Source organism: Nicotiana tomentosiformis, chromosome 7, assembly GCF_000390325.3.
Source record: "Nicotiana tomentosiformis chromosome 7, ASM39032v3, whole genome shotgun sequence".
NCBI classification, from domain to species: domain Eukaryota; kingdom Viridiplantae; phylum Streptophyta; class Magnoliopsida; order Solanales; family Solanaceae; genus Nicotiana; species Nicotiana tomentosiformis.
The window spans coordinates 7,908,856-7,932,332 of NC_090818.1; the positions used below are offsets into that span (position 1 = coordinate 7,908,856).

The window sequence follows — 23,477 nt, forward strand, 5'->3', positions numbered from 1 at the left end:
ACTACTTATATCACACACCCCTTAGGGTGCAATCGTTCTCCGCACCCTGCATAAATACCAAATACAATTCATGCACGGACTACCTTTTTTCTTTTTTCAACAAAGTTAAATAGGCCAATTAAGTTCAATGGACTTTGACCAAAACAACTACCATCTCTTGACCTTTCTCATTAATTATTATACTTTGTCTTTGTCATATTATTTTATTTTCTTCTTTGTCTCATTTATTAACCACCCTATAAGATATCCATGCACTAGTTTGATAATTAAAATGAGTGAAAAAAGAGCAGAGAAAATAGAAAATATGGAATTAGTGGAAAATATATCAGCTAATACTAATATTAAAGCTGAAGATGAAGAAGAAATGATGCAACTTCCAGGTTTTCGGTTTCATCCTACAGATGAAGAGCTTGTGAGTTTTTATCTTAAACGCAAAGTGGAAAACAAAAAGATCAAAATCGATCTTATCAAAGAGGTTGATATCTACAAACATGATCCTTGGGATCTTCCAAGTGAGTATATATACTAGTAATTATTATATGTAATTAATTTTTCGTGCAACCGAATTTATTGTTTTTAGTTCGAACTATGTTTACATATACAAAAAGAATATAAAAAATGTATATGTACAATTAGATCATATTTTCAGAGTCTACTAACTCTAGATCGTAAATTCGGTTCTGCTTCTCCCCTCACACCCCAAGATTATCTGATAAAATCAGATGGTCTAGCATAAACACATGGTTAAATTCGAGTCGGAGCTAAATTTGATCTTTATGGGTTTTAAATTTAAATTTTGTACATATTTAGTGATTTTTTAATACAAATTCAGAGTTTGGACTAAAGCTACTGGATTCGATCGAACCTATAGCTTGGCTTCTAGCTGCGCTCTAGGCTAAATTAGCTAATGAGGTATAGGTATGAAGACCCCAAACTAGGTTTAAAACACTTTCTCCCTCTCTAAAAGTTTGTAAAGGGCTAAGTTAAAATAAAGGAAATCTGGAATTCTGGTGGTTTACGTTCTAATTGTACCTAAAAAAAATTATTTTGTGCTAGCTTATCAGTTTCTGAGATGAAAAGCTTACATTACGAGTATATACATCATCTGAGATGAAAAGCTTACATTACACGTGCTTTGGTACGATGGAAGTTATTTTTTGTTAAAATATTTTTTTTGGTTAAAAGTTTTCTATAAAAATTATTTTTCTAGAAAATGTTCATCGGTGTAGGTAGGTGAATGCAAAATATAGTTTTTCGAAAAAATATATACATGAACATTTGATAATAACTAATATTAGCAAATCAAAGCATGTTTAAATAAAAATTTTGAGTACTAAAGATCAACTAATAAATGTCTAAATGTTGAACAAGTAATATAAAAGTTAACACCTGTAAGGTAATCGAATTTTGCCTATGGTGATCAGGGAAGTCATCTTCCCTTTCCTTGAAAAATACTACGTAGTTATTTTGTAATCGAACACAAGAAAATGACTTTCTTGGGATTTTCTTGAAAAATGACTTCCTTCTTACATACTATACCTTTTATTTTCTGAATTACGTTCAAGCAATTAGGTATGGTAAGCACAAGGTACATACAATTTAGGTCGGGGTCAATATAAATGAATATCCAGTCTATTATAATAAATATTACTACCTTAATTTCTTGTTGTATGAAAGTGTTCAATTGGACATGGAATCTAAAAAAAGAATTTATTTTGGGACTTGTAGTCTTAAATAAGTTATGATATTTCTATAATTATAAAATTATATTATTAAGGATAAAATAAAAGTTTAAAATAAATTATTTTTATATTAAAATGCTTCATTTATTTTGAAGTAGACTTAAAACGAGAATGTATATCACATAAAAATGTTATAGAGAAAATAGTGCATTGCTTGGAGAACCGTGAAGAAGGGCGATAATGTTGTTTCCAGGTCACATGTCATTGGGTTCGAGCCATGTAAGCAGATACTAATATTTGTATTAGGGTAGGTTGTCCACATCACACCTCTTGAAATGCGATCCTTTTCTGAATCCTACACGAATGCGGGATGCTTTGTGCGAGAACTGCGAAATCACCTCATCAGGAAAGTGACTGCTATAATTAGATCTGGTTTGTACTGGAAGATGTATATTTGTTTGATCTTTTCCTGCAACAATTGTTGACCAGATCTAATTCCTTCAAATTTGGCTCCAAAGTTGAAGGAATCATACAACAATCTTCAAACAAGACAATTAGAAAGTGACTTTGCCCTTGTCATTGACCAAGTTCTCGTCATACCTTATTAGCTAATTCAAACAAGACAGCATAGATTATTATTTGGTCTAATATAAAATACCTATCTATAACTCTTACCATTAGAATTTTGCTTGAGTGCATTAGAAGCAACAAAGACAATAATATCTTCTCCAAAGAACACATGGTAGATAAAGTATTCATGTTCCTGAAAAAAAATAATGCTTAAGAAACAAGAGTTTAACTTTTTTTATAATTGATAGCGTATAAAAGTTTGTACACTAACAATGGCGGAACCAAGATTTTTAACGGGGTCAAACAAAAAAAAAATACACTCGGGAAGAAGTCATTGAGTGTTAATATGTAATATATACATAAAAAAATATTTACCTAACCACACCCGTGTGATTAATTTCTGACGAATAGGTGTTGACACCCTTGAATACATGTGGCTCCGCCACTGCTAACGTACCAAATCGCCTAGACAACTACATATAATTGTCTATAATAATTGTGAGTGGTTGAAAAATGATATAAATAATTTGTCACAACAGATTAAATACAGAGAAAGTGTAAAGATTGTGTACACAATCAGTGTATATATACAAGTTAAATCCAAAAAACAAAGATGTTATCTTCATAATGTAAATGTTGAAGTTTAAATTTTCATTTAAGATATGTTTGTAACCTAATTTTTCTAACTTTTGTGTGTTTTGAAATTAATTTGTTTGTACGTAGAAGGGAACACAGTGGGGGATAATTGTAAGGAATGGTATTTCTTCAGCATGAGAGGGAGAAAGTACAGAAACAGTGTAAGACCAAATAGAGTAACAGGTTCTGGTTTTTGGAAAGCAACAGGAATTGACAAGCCTATTTATAGTAGTACTACTACTACATCACAAAGTACAGATCGTGAATGCATTGGCCTCAAGAAATCATTAGTATATTATAGGGGAAGTGCTGGCAAAGGAACAAAAACTGATTGGATGATGCATGAGTTTCGCCTCCCACCAAATTGGAAGACTTCAAACCAACAGCTGCCCAATCCCAAGAACATTATTCCAGAAGCTGTAAGTTCCCCCAACCCCCCCCCCCCCCCCCAATTTCGTTCTTGTTGTCAGAGGTGAAGTCAAGATTTGAAATTTATGAGTTCGGAATTTGGCCCTTCTAAGTTACTGGTTTCTAAATTAATACTAACAACAACAACACAATGCAATATCACAAGTGAGGTTTAGGAAGGGTAATATGTACGCGACCTTACTTTTGCTTTGTGCAAGTGGAGGCTCAAGAAAAGCAAAATCACAACAATTATGAAAAATAAATATAATAGTGTAAAGGTCACAAGGAAAAGGAAATAGTAACAACAACAAGATAACAAGATAGTCGAAGCTAAATTAATACGTACTAATTTATATATATTAAATGAATTTTTTAATACTAATACAAAATTTGGACCAAAGTTAGTGGGTTTTGTCGAACCCCTACATTAAATTATACCTCCATCCTTGCTTGTCGTGGTAACTGGTAACACAAATTCTATGTTAATTTCTTGTTTACCTTTCTTCACTTTTGATCAAGTAGTAAAATGATTTTCTATATAGGAGTGGAAGGAATATAGACTCATTTATACAGTCCCTTGATTGACGTTCGTCAGTGAATAGAACTTAAATTCTTCTTGAATTCATATCCACAAATGCTAACTAGTAACCTAATTATCCGATGATTCAACTTGGTTATTGGCATCTGTGCTAAATAAAATATATCTCAATTAATATTTTCTCAATATATCTGTAAAAAGAAAATTATACTAATAGTACAAATTAGTATACACCCAAATGAATAAATTGGCAAAAAGAAGGAAAACAAGAGTAAAAAAGTTCATGCAATTAAAGATGGAGGCGGGCCTATGATTTAAGCTTAATATAATGTGTACAAAGTTATAGAGTGTCGAAAATAAAAATTCAAAACTTTTAAACTGTTTTTCTTAAATTTTCACATATATGGTAGCGGTACCATGCTCTTCCGTGCTCGTAGGTTGAGGCAAAAAGTAAGGGCGTCGCAGCTGAGCGAAGTTGCGATAATACACCATTTTTCTTTGTTCTCTTGTATATCAACTATGTATTAACCCTTTTGAAAATCATAAATTGCAGGAAGTTTGGACACTATGCAGAATATTCAAGAGGACTTCAAATTACAAGAGATTCACACCAGATTGGAAGCAGCCCGTTATTAAACAAAGTTTTGGTGATGCAAGTTCTAAAGCATGCAGTCTTCAATCTGAAACAAGTGATGATCACTCTATTAATATCAACTTCAATAAGATGGAGTTTCCACATAAGAAAAATAATACAGCAACTGGAGGAAATTATCAAGTTGATCAAAAAACCACACATTACCAAAATAGCCAACCAATAATTACCATGCCTCAATCTTCAATCACATCATCAAACTCAAGCTTTTGGAATACAAGTGCTGAAGAGGAGTATTTGTTTAGTGATGGAAACTGGGATGAACTCAAATCCGTCGTTGATTTAGCTATTGATCCTCGTAGTCTTTTTGGATTTAGATAAACTGGACGAGGTCTGGGTGCAAAAATTGGAGTGCTGAAACAGTGGTGAATTCAGAATTTAGAGTTAACGGGCTATGTTATTAATTTATGTTCTTAATATAGTCCGAGCTAGATGCAGCGGGTTTGACATGATTCTATTCTTTATTAGATGTGCTATTTTCACACACATATATATAGTTCGAGCCAGAAGCAATGAGTTCTAAATGAGTTGTTGGATTGACAAAAAAGCAAGTACATCTATCTATGCGTGATGTATTACTTGTTATTGCCTGCTGTTCAACGACTTTGTTTAGTTGCGATTGAAGTTAAAAGCAGAATGCAGATCAAGGAAGATATGCCCCAATGAGAGAGCTTCATTCTACCTTTTTTTTAATCTTCACTTTCTTTTCCCACCCCTATTTTTCTAGCTAGCTTTCTACATTTTTAGTTTATTAGGACTGAGATCTATCTTGTAAAGTACTAATTTTCTGGACACTGCCTTCTTCTTGGTCTGAATTTTATAGAATACTTTTTGTTTGGAATACAATAAGATGGAGTAATATTTTATGAGGAAAAATATATTGACTGCTTTTGTTACCTTTGGCCATTATATATTTGATTGGAGATTGTGTAGATATAGGTGCTCAACAACGGCAATATCTAGCCATGGCTAGAGGGCGAGGTCGACCGAAGAAACAACCAATTATTACAGTAGGGAGCTCGGTAAGTGCTAGGGTAATAGCTGAAACTCTAGAAAATGGAGAACAAAGAATTACAACACCAGTAGCGACTCACTTTCTGGCTCTTTCACCATTGGCGTCGACAGTGAAATCGAACCCTGAGGTTAAGAAATTGAACCTCGGCGGAGAACCAAAGACGCAATTGACTGGAAATGAAAGACCACAAGTACAAGTACTAATGATCCAAAGCTCAAAGATTCAACAAAGGAGAATGCTGAAGCAGCAATGAAGCAACAAGCTCCAGAGCCTACTTGGACTGGACTATTCAACCGTAATCGTGCTGCAACTAATGGTATGTCTCTTGATTACATTCCTACGGAATTGGTTGAGGGATCTGTAATTGTTAAGCTTGACAAAGAAGAAACAGAAAAGGAGATTGATAAATGGAAGTCGACATTAATAGTATATGTAGTAGGAGATACACCTGGATATAATTACATGAAGAAATATGTGCAGCAAAACTGGAATACTGTATCGGAACCTGGAATCTATTATCATTAGGAGGGATACTATGTTGTTAAATTTTAAAGCATAGTAGACATAAATGAAATTCTGTATGAAGGATCTTATAGTATTAACAATAGACCTATGATTTTAAAGCAATGGACTCCAGATTTTGACTTCAATGCAGAGTTCCTCATAGAATTGCCTTTATGGGTTAAGTTCCCAAATCTGCCCATGAATTGTTGGAGCAGGATTCATTGAGTAGAATAGCCAGTGCCATTGGTGTTCCTAAATATGCGGATGAATGCACAGCAAAGCAAACTAGAATATCATTTGCTCGAATGCTCATATAAGTTAATGTCACTAAGGCCTTGCCATCTAAAATAACAATGATGGACCCTACAAAGAAAACATTCCAGCAGGGAGGGAGTGATGTTTGAATGGAAACCTGAATATTGTGAACAATGCTTAATGATAGGGCATAACTGTGCTATGCAAAGAATAGATAAATCGAAGAAAGAGGAACCAACTTGGGTACCAAAGGTAGACACTTGTATGCCAGCTACCTCTACTGGTGATCAGCAGGGTACCAGCTATGCAGGGGCAACCAAACAAACACAACAATCAGCAGAAACAATGGCAAATGAAGAGATAGATCCACAAGCCAAAGAGAAGCAGTTATTGAAAGGAAAGGCAGCTAAAGAAATAAATGGCAGACCTATGAATCAAATAGTGAAAATTGTTATACCGGTGAGAAATGAGTTTGAAATATTGCAACAAGATGATGTTGTGGTGGTAGCCTTACTCCCTTCTGATTTAGGAGGGGGATTCATATACCATCAATAATGTCTTGGCTAGCATAGAATGTGAGGGAGCTAAATAAAAGGTATAAACAAAAAGAAATTGCTACATACCTTAACGAGAATAAAGTAAAGTTAGTTGGATTAGTGGAAACAAGAGTCAAGGAGCATAATGCAGGCAAAATTAGTAGAAAAATAGCTCCTGGATGGGAGTTTGAAGCTAATTATGCAAATGCAGTTACTGGAAGAATCTGGATACTTTGGGATAGTGTTGTATATCTAATAAAGAGTATACAACAAGAAATACAATTATTACATTGTGATGTGGTTAGCAGGAACCAAGTCATTGATTATGATATGACAGTGGTGTATGGATATAACACACTAGAAAAGAGAAATGAGCTATAGAAACAGCTTGCAGGAATCTCACAAAAGGTATCTAAACCCTGGATTATCTGGGGTGATTTCAATTCCATATTGTGCCCACAGAATAGACTATATGGTACCGCAGTAACTAGTATGGAGATAAAGGACTTTGTTGAATGTGTTCAAAACCTGGTACTGAATGAGCTACCATGGAAGGAAGATTACTACACATGGACAAATAAACAACAAGGTAGAGACAGAATTTGGAGTAGAATTGACAGAGCAATGGGAAATGCAGATTGGATGATGCAGTTTGGACATCTCACTACTTAGTACAGACTACCTCACATCTCAGATCATAGCTCTATGATGATAAATACTAACCTGAGGGAGCCAAAGATCAAGGCATCATTCAAATTCTTTAATTTAATGTTTGATCGACACATGAGAACTTTCTCAAGATAGTGGAGGATTGATGGGCACAGAACCTGCATATATATACAATGAGAAACTTTTGGCTGAAGCAGAAAAACCTAAGAGAAAAACTTAAGATTCTAAATGAAACTGAGTTCAAGGGTATTGTTATGAAGATTGAATAAGCTAGGGAAGACCTGAAAGAGATTCAGACCAAGATAAGTACACATTACAGAGATACACTTGCATCAGAAGAGAAGAATATAAAATGTTAACTTGAAAAGTGGTCCTTGATTGAAGAAAGTATTATGCAACAGAAGGCGAGGGAAATGTGGATAAAACTTGGAGATTCTAACACTAGCTACTTCTCAGCATTCATGAAGGATAGGAAATAGAGGAAACAAATCACAGAGATTGATTCTCTAGATGGAAGGAGACTGACTGACTCAGTAGCTATAAGAGAAGAGATTACTCAGTTTTTTAAGTCACTCATGGGCACAACAATTCCCAGTGTGGCAACAGTAAATAAGAAGACCATGAGAAGAGGCAAAAAGCTGAACCATGCTCAACAACTTCAGCTATGTAAAATAGTAACAGAACAAGAAATCTATGATGGACTATGCTCTATAAGAGATGACAAAGCACCAGGGGTGGATGGATACAATATAGTATTCTATACAAAAGCATGGCCAATTATCAAGAATGAAGTTATAGAAGCAGTAAATGAGTTCTTTATAACAGGTACTATGTTCAGAGGCATCAATTATACTGCAGTAACTTTGATTCCAAAAGTAGCTAATCCTGCTACAATCAAAGAGTATAGGCCAATTGTCTGTTGTACTGTTCTCTATAAAATCATTGCTAAAGTCCTGGTAGGAAGAATACAAATTGTTATTGCTAGCATCATCGCATAAACACAAGCTGGATTCATTCCTGAGAGAAACGTTGCAGACAATGTGATCTTGGCACATGAATTGGTAAAGGCATACACAAGGAAATACATTTCACCAAGATGCATGATCAAGGTAGGTATTCAAAAATCCTATGATACATTAGATTGGAGGTTCCTGAAGCAGATGCTGGAAGAGATACACTTTCTTCCAAAGTTTGTTAGATAAGTGATGGAATGTGTGTCAACTATTAATTACTCCATAGTAATCAATGTAGAACCAACCAAACCATTTGATGCTGCAAGAGGGATCAGGCAACGGGACCCAATATCACCCTTCTTATTTGTCATAGTCATGGAGTACTTAACGAGAAATCTTAGTGAATTGAGGGATGGGAAGCAATTCAAATATCATCCTAAGTGTTCAAAAATGAATATCACTCATTTGAGTTTTGTGGATGACCTACTAATGTTTTCCAAAGGAGATCTAACTTGTATAGATCTACTACATAGAAAGTTTGGTAACTTCACAGATGCTTCGGGTTTACAAGCTAACATGTCAAAGAGTGCTATATATTTTGGTGGAGTATATGATCCTCTCAGACATTATATTCAGCAACTACTGGGATATGGGCAAGGGGAATTACCTTTTAGGTATTTAGGGATCCCACTGGCTACAAGAAAGCTGAAGATGGTAGAGTGGTAACCATTAATATCCAAGATCACTATAAGGGTAGCTTCATGGGTAGCAAAGAAGTTGTCATATGATGGTCGAGTCCAGTTGGTGAAATCAGTTCTGTTTGGAGTTCAATCTTACTGGGCTCAGCTGTTCATAATACCTGCCAAAGTGATGAAGGCTATAGAAGCTTACTGCAAAAGCTATATTTGGTCAGGAGCAAATGAAATAACTAGAAAAATATTGGTTTCTTGAAGTAAAATGTGTACCAAAGTCAGCTGAAGGTCTTAACCTCACAAATTTGAAGATATGGAACAAATTAGGGCCATCTACCTGAAAATGATAGGATGCTGGCCCAAGTAAAGGATAGTTTTGAAGATTGACAAAGGAACTCAGGGATGAACCAGGTCCATCACTGGTAGGCATAGACACGGGAAGATTCAAATCACGTGAGATGCACATGCAGGAGATAAACGAAATCTGGCATAATAATAGATATCTCTTGATCGAAAAGATTGTATAATTGATAAGGAGAAGGACTCATTACTCAACGAGAACATTATCCAAGATAAGGAAGGAGTTAGGAGTTGAGATTAACTAGAACTCTTCCATCAAGGAAGAGTAGCATTAGAACTCTAGTTATTTCTTCATCTACTAACTCTATATAGTGCAGGATGTTCTCACTCTACAAGGTAACGCACAAAAGCAGAAGCTAAACGTGAATTGAGAGCAAAATAGCAAGGCATTTTGCAAGCAGTTCGTGTGTGATTCAAGTGTGCGAACCTGAAGCTACATGAACCAGATAGAAGAACCAGTTTCAAGTGTCTGTCTTTTATTCTAGTTCAATTGTAGTAGGTATTTTCATATTGTACCTTTCAGCTTTATCTAGAGGCAATTGTAATAGGTACTTAGAGTATTCAAGTTAGAATTAACTTGAAGTTGTCGCAGCAGTTAGAGGCTGGTTGCCACAACGGGATTAGAGTTAATCCTAGGTTTACAAAAGTATTTGGTAAATGCAGTTTTCGGCTCAGTAATTTAGTGGAGAGTTTGGGAAAATCCTACTGGGAAGTAGGTCATGATTTTTTTAACCTTTTGAGCCAGGTGTTTTCCACGTAAAATACTTGTGTTCTTTAATTTCTGCATTTATTATTCCGCAACAGTAGTATAAGAAACACATAGAAGAACTAGGTCCTTCTATAATATGTGCATGCGAAAATTTGGATACCACACAAATCACCCCCCTCTTGTGTGGTATTGAAGTTAAAACATCAATTGGTATCAGAGCAAGTTATCCTTGAATAGGCTAACACCTTAGGAGAATATCAAGATGAGTGCACCACCTGAAAACTGGGAATGGTAATCCACTGCTAGGCCACCACTCTTCAATGGCCAGTACTATTCCTGGTGGAAAAACAGAATGAGAGACCACATTATAGGAGAAGACTATGAGCTATGGGACATTGTCACAGATGGTCCATTGGCTACCATGAAGATAAATGCCGAAAGAGAAGAGGTGCCAAAAACAAGAGCTGACTACACTGCTGACGACTTGAGAAAATGGGAGAAGAATGCTAAAGCTAAGAAATGGCTTGTTTGTGGACTCGGTCCAGATGAGTACAGCAAAATTCAAAGTTATACTATTGCTAAGGAAATTTGGGACACTTTGCAAGTAGCTCATGAAGGAACACCTCAGGTGAAGAGGTCCAGAGGAACTTTACTATATTCTCAATATGAGAATTTCACTATGAGGGAAGGAGAAACCATCCAAGAGATGTATACAAGGTCCACCATACTAACAAATGAACTTAAGTCTCTTGGAAGGGTTATTCTTGTAGAAGACAAAGTTGAGAAGATTTTGACAAGGGTTCTGCCAGTCTCACGGGAGAGCAAAATCATTACTATTCTGGAATCAAAGAACATTGCCACTCTTAAGTTGGATGAGCTAATTGGAAATCTCACTGCTTATGAACTTAGAAGGCAAACCATGAAGATGGATGTACCCAAGAAGGAAAGGAGTTTGGCACTCAGAATCACTGAAGGTTCTGATCTAGAGGAAGATGAAATGGCTATGATCACAAAGGACTTCAAGAAGTACCTGATGAGAGGAAAGGGTTCTTCGAGAAGTGGAGGCTACAACAAACCAAGGGTTACTAAAAAACAGACCAATGAGGGATGCTACAAGTGTGGGAAAACTGATCACCACATCAAAAACTACCCTCAATGAGAAATTGAATGGAAGAAGGAAAGAGCTGAACGAAGAAACAGAAAGAAGGAACATGTTCATCCCAAGAAGAACAAAGGATCAACAAAAGCTATGGTTGTTGCTTGGGGAGAAAGCTCAGATGAGGACTCAGATGATGAAGATGGATATGAACAAGCATTTACAGAAATTGGAGAATCCGATGAGGAATCCGAACTAAGTATAATCCATCTAAAAGACAAGATTAAGTTTTTGTCTAAAGAAAAGCTATCTGAGTTACTTCTAGATTTCATTGATGAATCTGAGGATATAAACAATGAAAAGGAACAACTGTCTAAGGAATGTGTGATTTTAAAAGCAAAGTGTAAGAACCTGGAACTTAGAGTTAGTGAGACTGTAAGTGAAAATACTGCTCTAAAGAACCAGGTTCATGCATTTGAATCAAATGTACTAGAACTTAGATCTGAAAACCTAAAATTGAAATTAGAAACAAGTAAAAAGACAGCTGATTGCACACGACTCACTCTAGAAGAAAATGTAGGTAAACTAAAAGATGAGTTGTATAAGGATGATCAGGTAAGAATTCTAACAGAGTATCTAGGCAAGGTCAAGCATGAACTAGACAGAACTTGTAAATGGAACATGTCCTCTGATGCACTGTCATGGATACAGGAACAACATAGTATCAATAGAAGAGGAATTGGCTTTGGGAATCTGCCACCTAAATGGGATCCCAAAAGCAAGTATCTCACACTTCTTGAGAATAAAATTTGCACACACTGTGGTAAGACTGGTCACTATAAAATTGAATGCACTGCAAAAGAAAAGGCTAGTCAAAAGAATAAAAAGTTTGCTCAAGGGAAGAATAGGCTACCAAGTTAGGGTAAAAAGAATCTGATTCATCCTTTTGCCTATAGAAAGGGACCCAAACTAGTTTGGGTTCCTAAGACTAACCCCTGATTTCTTTTTGCAGGTCCAAGTGAAGGGGAGAAGCCAAATATGGTACATGGATAGTGGCTGCTCAAAGCACATGACTGGATGCAAGAACCAGTTCCTTTCACTTGAGGACCTCAAATGAGGTAATGTCTCCTTTGAAAATGGGAAGAAAGGTGAGATCATTGGGGTTGGTAAGGTAGGTAAGACTGATTCTCACTCGATTGAGAATGCTTATTTGATAGACGGCTTAAAATATAGTCTAATTAGTGTATCACAACTGTGTGACAGAGGCAACTTGGTAGCATTCATCTATACTAAATGCTTTGTGATTAATCTTACCACTGACAAGATTGTTTTGCAGGGAAAAAGAGTGAACAATATATATATATATATATATATATATATATATTGCAGATCTGTCCACATTGTCAGAAAATAAACTCACTTGCTTAAGTGTGTTAGACAATGATCTCCTCCTTTGGCACAAGAGACTTGGACATGCCAGCCTGAGTCAACTCAACAAATTAGTCTCCAAGGACTTGGTGATAGGACTGCCTAATATCAAGTTCAAGGAAGACAAAGTTTGTGAGGCTTGTGCAAGGGGGAAGCAGGTAAGATCCTCCTTTAAATGCAAGAAAGTGGTAAGTACTACCCGAACGATGGAACTGGTCCATATAGATCTCTGTGGTCCAATGAGAACATTAAGCAGATGTGGTAAAAGATACGTGATTCTGCTTGTTGATGATTACTCTAGGTTTACTTGGACATTGTTTTTAACATCTAAAGATGGAGCATTCGACATGTTCACTTCTTTTGTTAGAAAAACTCAGAAACAACTAGGTAATCAACTTGCATCAATTAGGTCCGATCATGGCATTGAATTTGAAAATGCTAAATTTGCTGAATTTTGTGATAAGCATGGCATATATCATAATTTTCTGCTCCTAGGACTCCACAACAAAATGGAGTAGTTGAAAGAAAGAATAGGACACTTGAAGATATGGCTAGGACTATGCTTCTTTCTAGTAAACTGCCCCATAACTTCTGGGCAGAAGCTGTAAATACTGTATGCTACATCATAAATAGGTGCATGACTAGACCTCTTGTAGAGAAGACTCCCTATGAGTTACTTAAAGGGAGAAAATCAAATATATCCCATCTTAGGGCATTTGGATGCAAGTGCTTTGTGCACAACAATGGTAAAGACTCCCTAGGCAAGTTTGATCCCGAAAGTGATGAGGAAGTATTCTTGGGATATTCTTCACATAGTAAAGCTTATAAGATCTATAACAAAACAACTATGTGTGTTGAAGAAAGTGTTCATGTGATTTTTGATGAAACTAACATTCTTTCTGAGTGACAGGAACATGATGATGAAGCAATTGGGCTGGTGAGAAACTTAAATGAAATCATAGCTCAGACTAAAGCAGCACTGGAAGAAGGAACATGTGATGGAACAGGTCCTTCTACCCAGGGCAACCTGACAGGGGGAATAGAACAAAGAGGAAATGATCCCCAAACCTCAATGAAACCTGTCCATGAACTTGTTCCACAGCAACAAAACACTGAAGGAACATCAAGAGGAAACCAGTTGGTTGTGAAACCTTACAAGTATCAAATTTCTCATCCCATTGAGAACATAATTACTGATCCAACCTCTGGAATCAAAACCAGATCTTCATTAAAGAATCTTTGTGCTTTTGATGCTTTCTTATCTCTTATTGAACATAAAAATATTGCTGAGGCTTTGTAGGATGTAGACCGAGTAAATGCAATACAAGATGAACTCAACCAATTTGAAAGGAGTCAAGTTTGGCATCTGGTACCAAGACCCTTGGACAGATCAGTAATTGGCACAAAATAGGTCTTCAGAAACAAACTTGATGAAGATGGAACTGTTACAAGGAACAAGGCAAGATTGGTGGTTCAAGGATATAGCCAGGAAGAGGGCATAGACTATGATGAAACCTTTGCTCCATTTGTAAGGTTGGAAGCAATAATACTCCTTATAGCCTTTGCTACTTACATGGAATTCACCCTCCACCAGATGGATGTCAAGAGTGCCTTCCTCAATGGATATCTAAAGGAAGAAGTGTTTGTCAATCAACCTCCGGGGTTTGAAAGCAAGGAGAGTCCTGATCATGTGTACAAACTTGGCAAAGCACTTTATGGGCTCAAGCAGGCACCAAGAGCATGGTATGAGAGATTATCAAAGTTTTTGCTTGAGCATGACTACAAGAGAGGTAAAGTTGACAATACTTTGTTCTTGAAAGAAAAAGGTAAAGATCTCTTGGTAGTTCAGATATATGTTAATGATATAATCTTTGGAGCAACTACTGATAAGTTAAGTAAAGAATTTGCTAAACTAATGGGGAGTGAATTTGAAATGAGCATGATGGGTGAGTTTAATTTCTTTTTAGGCTTACAAATTAAAAAAAAATCAAATGGAACTATGATCCATCAGCATAAGTATGTAAAAGAGTTGCTTAAAAGGTTTAAAATGGAAGATTCCAAAGAAATTGACACTCCTATTGCAACAGCTACAAAGCTGGATATAGATGAACCTGGTTCATCTGTCGATCAGAAGTTGTATAGGGGAATGATTGGCTCATTGTTGTATCTCACTACTAGTAGACCTGACATTGTTTTCAGTGTAGGCCTTTGTGCAAGATTTCAGGCAAATCTAAAGGAGTCTCACTTGACTGCTGTCAAGAGAATTTTGAGATATCTAAAAGGCACCACTGATCTCTGTCTATGGTATCCAAAAGGTAGTAATTTCAATCTAGTGGGATATGCTGATGCTGATTATACAGGTTTTCTAGTGGATAGAAAGAGCACCTCAGGTATGACACACTTTCTTGGCTCATGTCTTGTGTCTTGGGCTACCAAAAAGCAAAATTCAATGGCCTTATCTACTGTTGAAGCTGAGTATGTTGCTGCTGCTTCATGTTATGCTCAATTGTTGTGGATCAAACAACAATTAATAGACTTTGAAATTGATGTTGGTTGTATCCCTATTTTTTGTGATAACACTAGTGCAATTAGTATGACCAAGAACCCGATTCATCACAAGAGAACTAAGCACATAGATGTTAGGCATCACTTTTTGAGGGATAACTATAAAAAAAGGTTGATCTCTGTGGAATTTTGTGCTACTGACATGCAAATAACTGACATCTTCACAAAAGCCCTAAGTAGAGATCACTTTGAAAGGAACATGTTAGAATTAGGGATGATTAAGATCATCTAAAAGGATCAGTTCAGAATTCATAACGAAAAAAAGAAATTAAAAAAAAATTGTTGGTTTTGGTTAGAAATTCTGAAAATGTGTATATAATTAGATTAATTTTTGCTCAGACTCATACTTTCAATAGTATATTCCTATGCCATGTGTTAAAATGACTCATTAATCTCTAATGATATTTTTTCTATTTTGACAAATTTAGACTTACACAAGAGAATTATCAGTGAAGAACCTGGTTCATCAAGATAACACGGTATGTTTTCTACACTCTGCATAATTTGAAATAATAATATTTGGATAATGAGCAGAGTCTTACTTAATTCCAAACTCCTTTTGGACTTATCCGTTACAAATGAACCAGTTCTGTTCAAAAGAGTCCCAACCGAATTGAAGTACCTAGATTTTAGGGATACACTCCAAAGTCTTTTCAAAACTGAAATTCAGTTTGATTACACTTCCACACCCACTATCATTTCTTCCACCACCCCAACCTCTAAGAAAAGAGTAAAGATGCTTGCTCGCAAGGTTGTTGTGGGGAGAGAACAAATTTGGAGAATAGGTTTGTACTAGTAGGGTCTAAAGCAGGTGTTGAAACTACATAGTCTGGAGGAATTGGTGGTAAAAATAAAAAAGAAAAAGAAAAAGAGAGCAAGGGTGTTCGAAGTGCTGTGAGGGGAAAGGGTAAAAGAGTGGTTGATTTTTCACCCACTCCTGTGAGTTTAACCAAAGACACGGGTGCAATGGTTATTTGCGGAGAAAAATCTGCTGGAGTAGAGGAGAGTGTAAAGAAAATAGGGGGAAGTGGGTCTGGCGAAGCCGCTGAAGGGCTGGTTCAACTTGGGAAAAATATAGATGAACCTGTTTCATTTGAACAGGAAACCCTCGCAGACCTACTAAAGAGAGTGACTGAAAGTTATACTCGAAAGAAGAAAGGGAGGTTGGTATAAGCAAGGATTATTTTGGGGCAAATACGCTGCTTGCTTGTGACTATGAAGTCCATGTCACTCATAAAGAACCTGGTTCATCTAAGAAGGTACCAGTGAATAGCAAAGTGCGAGCCTTGGTGCAAGAAAGTGGGGATAAGGATGCTGAGATTGAGAGGCTGAAGAAAAGGTTGGCTGAGGTGGAGACAGAGAGAGCTGCTCTCAGAACTGAGCTGGCAAGAGAAAAGGAGAAGAATGATGGCATTCTTCAGGATATGCTGAAACTCCTCCAAGCAAAAAAAAAAAAAAAAAACAAACAAACACCTAGTTCTTCTCAGCCTTAAGCTCCTAGCTTAGTGTAGATCAACCAGTGACCCAGTTCGGGATTTTTGTTTTTGCTCATGTTTCCAGTGTTTTTATTTTTTTTTATGCTTTGTGGTAAAATCTTATCAATCATCAATGAAATTCACTATTTTTGCTCTAACTATTTGTTTATATTTCTTTGATGGTTAAAATTCTTAGCTTGATCTATGATGATTAATCCATGATTGCATTTGAAGTAGCCCTAGTGGCCATGAGTAAGTTTTAAAATCTGGGTATCGTACATTTTTATGCAACTTTTCGATGATGCCAAAAGGGGAAAAAAGGTTGTGCTTTGCACTTTGAACAATGATGTTTATAACCTAATGAACATGGTCCTTGATGATAAGTGATAAAAAGGAAAAATATTTCTAACATTGTGTTGATGTTGAGCTAAGTTGAAACAGGACCTAAGCTTATGAAAAAGCACAGAGTTTGTCATCATCAAAAAGAGGGAATTTGTTGGCCCAAGTAAAGGATAGTTTTGAAGATTGGCAAAGGAACTCAGGGATGAACCAGGTCCATCACTGGTATGCATAGACACAGGCAGATTCAAAGCACATGAGATGCACGTGCAGGAGATAAACGAAATCTGGCATAATAATAGATATCTCCTGATCGAAAAGATTGTATAATTGATAAAGAGAAGGACTCCTTACTCAACGAGAACATTATCCAAGATAAGGAAGGAGTTAGAAGTTGAGATTAACTAGAACTCTTCCACCAAGGAAGAGTAGCATTAGAACTCTAGTTATTTCGTCATCTACTAACTCTATATAGTGCAGGATGTTCTCACTCTACAAGGTAACACACAAAAGCAGAAGCTAAACGTGAATTGAGAGCAAAATAACAAGGCATTTTGCAAGCAGTTCGTGTGTGATTCAAGTGTGCGAACTTGAAGCTACATGAACCAGATAGAAGAACCAGTTTCAAGTGTCTATCTTTTATTCTAGTTCAATTATAGTAGGTGTTTTCATATTTTACCTTTTAGCTTTATCTAGAGGCAATTGTAATAGGTACTCAGAGTATTCAAGTTAGAGTTAACTTGAAGTTGTCGCAGCAGTTAGAGGCTGGTTGCCACAACGGGATTAGAGTTAATCCTAGGTTTACAAAAGTATTTTGTAAATGCAGTTTTCGGCTCAGTAATTTAGTGGAGAGTTTGGGAAAATCCTACTGGGAAGTAGGTCATAATTTTTTTTCACCTTTTGAGCCAGGTGTTTTTCACGTAAAATACTTGTGTTCTTTAATTTTTGCATTCATTATTCCGCAACAGTAGTATAAGGAACACATAGAAGAATCAGGTCCTTCTATAATATGTGCACGCAAAAAATTGGACACCACACAAATCAACCCTCCCCCCGTGTGGTATTGAAGTTAAAACATCATAGGAAATCTACCAAAAGTCACCTGGAAGAACCTAATGTGTGGGAATGCAGCAAGACCAAAAGCAGTCTTCAAAACATGGCTTCAATTTCAAGACAGATTACTCACAGCTACAAGACTAAAAGGCTGGGGTATGCAGATAGATACAAGATGTCGAATGTGCAAACTAGCAGAGAAAGCAACGATCATCTATTTGCTGAATCTGAAGTTAGCCGACGAGTGTGGAGCAAATTAATGGCATGGATACAAACTGATTGGCCATCAATGATGTCATGGGGGCAATTGCAAATCTGGATAGAACAGAGAACAAGAGGAAAGACAAAGCAAGCAAAACTACTGACGCTGGTATATATAGAGTTCATATATGCAATATAGATTGAACGAAACAACAAAGTTTTTATGCAGAAAGCGAAAACAAGTGATGATGCAGCTAGAGTAATAGCCTATACCTGTCATGTTCGTGTTGCTGACTATCTTAAGATGACTCTACAGAATTTCAGATTTCCTAGTTAAGGTGTATAGGATAGTTTCTATTACTGTGGATGTGTTCGTCATATGAACAGTAGACTGAGTATAAAGTCTGGCTGGATTTGTAAATATTCTACTTGGTAATTAATGAAAGTTGATAGTTACCAAAAAACACAATGGCAATATGTAATTCAATTCATTATTTTCAATTTACTTATCTTCTTGCGAAGACATTTCTACTTGAACATTTTTGTGATGGATAGGAAGAGAGGGAGGATTATATCTATTTCAGGTTACAAATTCAACATTAAGTTTGATAAGAATTTTTTCAAGGATATGTTTGAAGTTCATATCTGGAAAGAAACTCTTTTAGCTGGCAATAAACATTATACACCATAACTACAGCATAATATGCAAATATACACTATGGGGAATTTCCACAATCAGCACAATATTACTGATATTTCTCCAAACCTCAAGACAAAGGCTCTACTTCACTCTTTATGGTTAAAGAGCAAAAAGGAAAGAAGAGAGATAAGATGAACACAGATTTAACTTGCTGACAGGCAAAAATCAAGAATGTAATACCCGATGAGGATCTAAAAACCGATGAGAGGCAGCATTTGCATAGCTTTCTTGACCCAATAATTCTGTAATTCTGTATGATTTGAGGCGATTGACTTCCTTTGACAGCATGTAAAGGCTAAGGTTGATGAGAGTTGTGTGATTGCTCCTGGTGAGTGATCACAGGTGACGCGACTATAGGTATATATAAGCTGCACCCTTCGGTCTCTGATGCTACCTCGGGAACATCAGCTATCCTTGACTCTGTCGGCTGAATGTCGCTCAATCCACCATCTACAATTGGCTGATGATTTGTGTGATCTACAACCAGATCAACCACACTCTCCTCAGGCACGAGTCCTGGAAATGCTTGAGCACGCTTTGTCCACATTTTCCTTTTGACAAATTGACATACTTAGTTTGTGGTATATTACTAATGCTACTTGAGCAAGATTCATTTTCTTCTCAAGTATTTCCTTGGTATCAACCTGCTGTCTGCCAACAGGAAAATCATTGTTCAATTAACTCCAACCTCTTAAAAGCCAAATAAGAAGGAAAAGAAATGCAACATTATCAGCATATGTCTGAGAACAACAAAAGGTTGGCTTAGAAAACACTGCATTTGGAAAAAATCTCCACTATCCTCTTGCTCCATTCTTGTTGAATCAAACTCAAAGCGATCAAATTGAAGGAAAAAAGATAAAGTGAATTGTTCAGTTTTGATAAGGCTTGAACTATTTAAAAAGATAAACAAGACTTGAACTCATGAGTTTCACAAGTCAAAGAGAAGGCTATTCTGAAACTTAAATAACAATATAAGAAGTATAAGTTCAATTTATGAACAAGCGTTATTGCACTAATAGTTAGAGAACTATCAGCATATGAAGAAAATTAAACATTATATTTGCGATCCAACATCGATATAAAAGCAGTGAAAAACCTCATCGGTCAACAGTTGGATAGAGAAGAGAATATCCTCCACTTAATGATATGAGCTCAAACATATGGGCAAGATTTCAAATAATCTGAGCAACGCTATTGAAAGTAATATGAACAGAGATATGAACAAAGAGAAGAGCTTTGTTATAGATCAGAAGTCGTATAAACCAAGAATGCGTGACTGCTTGTATAACTGGAGATGAAGGCCTTTACGACTGAGGTTGGCTGAGAAAAGGCTAACTCTGAGCGTGTAAGAACTAAATCCTTGCAAAAACTTTCCCTGGCCGCATCCAGCAAATAGCTGCCAATACGTTTTCTCCTGTTGGAGGGAGTGACCCAAATGGCTCTAATGCCACATAAAGCAGATACAACATCCTTCTCACACAAGACTACTCTACTGGCACTTTCATCAGACTCTACTCGACTTTTGGTTGATTGATTTCTTCTTACCATTTCCCTGTGGAAACTCACTCCCCCAAATTGGTGTGTGGTTGACGCCCGTCTTTCTTCCTTCTCACTACTTCTTGCACCTTGTTTCTCTGAGGAGGAGGATCATCGTCCAGCGCCAAGATAATTCATTCAATTTCAAGTGAAGGAATTCTAAGAGTTCTTTCATTCCGCCAACCCTTGAATGGAATACCAGGTGTATAGTTCTTTTAACATCTTATGAAACTTTTCATCCCCTTCATAACCTCTGGCATATTTGAAGCCACAGACAGTACAAGTATGCAATAAAAAATCAGACTGACAATAGAATTGGGCAAACTTTCTTTTCTTATTGAGAACTTTCTCAGACTTTGCCATTCCCCCGTTTGGCACAAAATTCTCCAAGTGTATTTCCTTAGATGCTTCACCAGTTGATGCACCATCCGTTTCACCAATTCGATTTTGAGGTCTTCGCTGGTATGTGACCACAATTTCTGGCTGTATCATCTCATAATCGAACATATCACCACATTGAGATGGGACTGCATTCTTGGGCATAGAAGAAGAAGAGTGCTCGAAGAAGCTGTTAATCTTCGATTGCATGCTTCCATTTCTTTACTTATTCGATTTTCTCTAAGCCCTTTTTCAACTCTCACCTGTTGTATGTTTGAATTTCATATGAAAAGCTTGCTATAGCGTCATTTTTGCAAGAATTTCCCACCTCGGCACCTTAGTAAGTTATAAGCAGTCCAAAAGTAAATAGATTACTATCCACAACCCAAAGAGGATGACTTTCAAACTAGCAAGGGTGCCAAACTATATTCGTGGACCCTCCAAAAATGCTGCCATACCCGTGTTGGATGAGGATCCGACACGCACCTCCGGCAATATTTTTGCAGAGTCCGAACAGCATAGGTTCCAAACACCAGATAATCTAACTGAGTATTTTGCTGGAAACGACATGAAACCTACCAAATAGTTAACTCAAACCTATGTTACAAGACTCTTTTACGGGTACGCATCCGATATGAGGATGTGCAGGTATCCAGTTCAGGTACCTCTATCTTTTTTCTAATTTTTAGTCTATTAGAAGGATATGCACGAAGCAAAGGCACACATATTTTACCCATTCGAGATGAGTACATCAAGACAAATGAAGTTATGCATAGACTTAAACAGTGTTCAGTCCCAGAAGAAGAAAAATTAAATTCCAACCACCAAGAAGTTTTCACATCACCTAAATTCAACAAAATGTCATGCTTTTTCTGCAATGTGTACATTTCTAGGGTGAGGAAAAGATTATTCTAAATGGCCTGAATATGCAAAATCAAATGGAGTTGCAGCTTTAGAAATCACTTGGTTGCTTTGAAATGAACAAAACGAATCAAACACCACAGCCTATATATGTAGAGTATCTTGTATTCCTAGTCCCACACATGTAAACATTGTAAGATATAAAATGATTATAAAGAACTTTTCAGAAAAATATTTAAGGTTCTAACTTGAAAACAATGCTATGTTCCTGTATTACAAGTTCTCATCATAATTTATCGTTTAGTTGCTCCTCATAATGGAATATCCTATCACTCATAATTTTCAATGTGCACCAACTGCTAAATAGATCCTCCTTTTAAAATGTGCAAGTAACCTGACCTTTTAGTACTAAATAGGTCTCAAAGGTAATCAACGACACAACAACTGCTATGCCTCAATACCAAGCTAGGCATAGGAGGCCCAGTGTTGTCAAAGGCGAAAAGCTCTAAAAAGCACTCTAGGTCTATTAGGGCTTTAAGCGCAAAGCGCACCAAAAAGTGTGGACTTTAGTAAAAAAAGGCGCAATCAAGGGGAAAAAAAAACAATATATGTAATTAAGAACATAGTAACAAATTCATTCATAATGTCCTCCTTTACAACTATTGATTCCCAATAAAATCCATGGGTAATGAGGCGCATGTCTTAGAGCTTTGCCTTACACTAAAGAGTAGCTTAAGTGAGGCGAAGAGCCCTCCCGGAGCTTTTTTGAGTTTCAAGGCTTAAGCGCGCCTTAAATGAGCCTTTGACAACACTATAGGAGGCTACTTAAATTCATCTAACTGATGGAAAAGAAATATCATTCCAGATTTTAGGGCAACAAGGAGCTATTCCTCCAACAGTGCTCCCTCTATTGATCCCACAAGTTATTGGTAAAGCCCATTGGAGTGACTTCAATTAAATAGTTTATAACTGGAGAATTACTTCATCCATTTCTAACCTACATTATACAAAAAAATTCTTTTCTCTTGATAGTGGCGTCCAGGCAGGCACGCACATCGACTATTTTATCGGGTATCTGCTACCTCCAACCAAGCCACAGATACCGAGTAACTCTGTCTACAGATACCGAGTAACTCTGTCTACAAAGACTTAGGCAGATAGAAAGAAAATCGCCTAGTATTTTTTGCCTCTGCTGGAATTTAAACTTGAGAATTCAAAATTCTCCTCTCACTTCATTGACCATTAGGGGACATCTTGAATGCTAAAAATATTAAGATTTTTGTAGAGCCTCACTAACAAGATCAATCGTTCAGTTAATTTTATAACTGATTAACTAACCTAATGTAAATTAGCATAAATCACAGAGAAACATAGAATAATTTATCCAAAAACCTATGCCATCCTCATAGTGTATAAACATAAATCATCAATTTAATGTTCACAAAAGTGATAGTAAAAGATGATTATATGGAATCAAGAATCAGCGGAGAAGGATGAAAAGGCAGACTTTACAGTTTCACATCGTTTGAGAAGAGGAGCGAAATGCAGCAAACAGTTGGGGCTGGTTTGGTTTAAAACAAATTGTATTACAAGGTTATCGAAATAAATCCAGAGAATAGGGTGCACGCTCAAAACGAGTCACTCAAGTAGCCGTTGCTTGAGCATA

The 23,477-nt window shown here is 36.5% G+C and overlaps 1 protein-coding gene and 1 long non-coding RNA gene across 3 annotated transcripts; one reads left to right on the forward strand and one right to left on the reverse strand.

The window, feature by feature from the left end:
• The first annotated feature begins 268 nt into the window (after positions 1–268).
• LOC104116276 (transcription factor JUNGBRUNNEN 1-like) lies at positions 269–5,347 on the forward strand. Of its 2 annotated transcripts, none has more exons than XM_009627100.4 (3): positions 269–512; positions 2,976–3,307; positions 4,388–5,347. In XM_009627100.4, the coding sequence occupies exons 1-3, from the start codon at positions 272–274 to the stop codon at positions 4,805–4,807; spliced, it is 993 nt and encodes a 330-aa protein (XP_009625395.3). In that variant the 5' UTR covers positions 269–271; the 3' UTR covers positions 4,808–5,347. The 2 variants fall into 2 exon arrangements, with proteins under 2 accessions (XP_009625395.3, XP_070037378.1); XM_070181277.1 differs by having other exon boundaries at positions 2,979–3,307.
• LOC138896413 (uncharacterized) lies at positions 4,141–23,477 on the reverse strand. Its single transcript, XR_011409479.1, has 3 exons — positions 23,324–23,477; positions 19,217–19,687; positions 4,141–4,514 (listed from the first exon to the last, which is right to left on the reverse strand). It is a non-coding gene; the product is annotated as an uncharacterized lncRNA (long non-coding RNA).

Coding starts and splice junctions, on each gene's coding strand:
- LOC104116276 (XM_009627100.4), top strand. CDS start 272: ATGAGTGAAAAAAGAGCAGAGAAAATAGAAAATATGGAATTAGTGGAA. Junction 513..2,975: donor TGATCCTTGGGATCTTCCAA/GTGAGTATATAT, acceptor GTTTGTACGTAG/AAGGGAACACAGTGGGGGAT. Junction 3,308..4,387: donor AGAACATTATTCCAGAAGCT/GTAAGTTCCCCC, acceptor CATAAATTGCAG/GAAGTTTGGACACTATGCAG.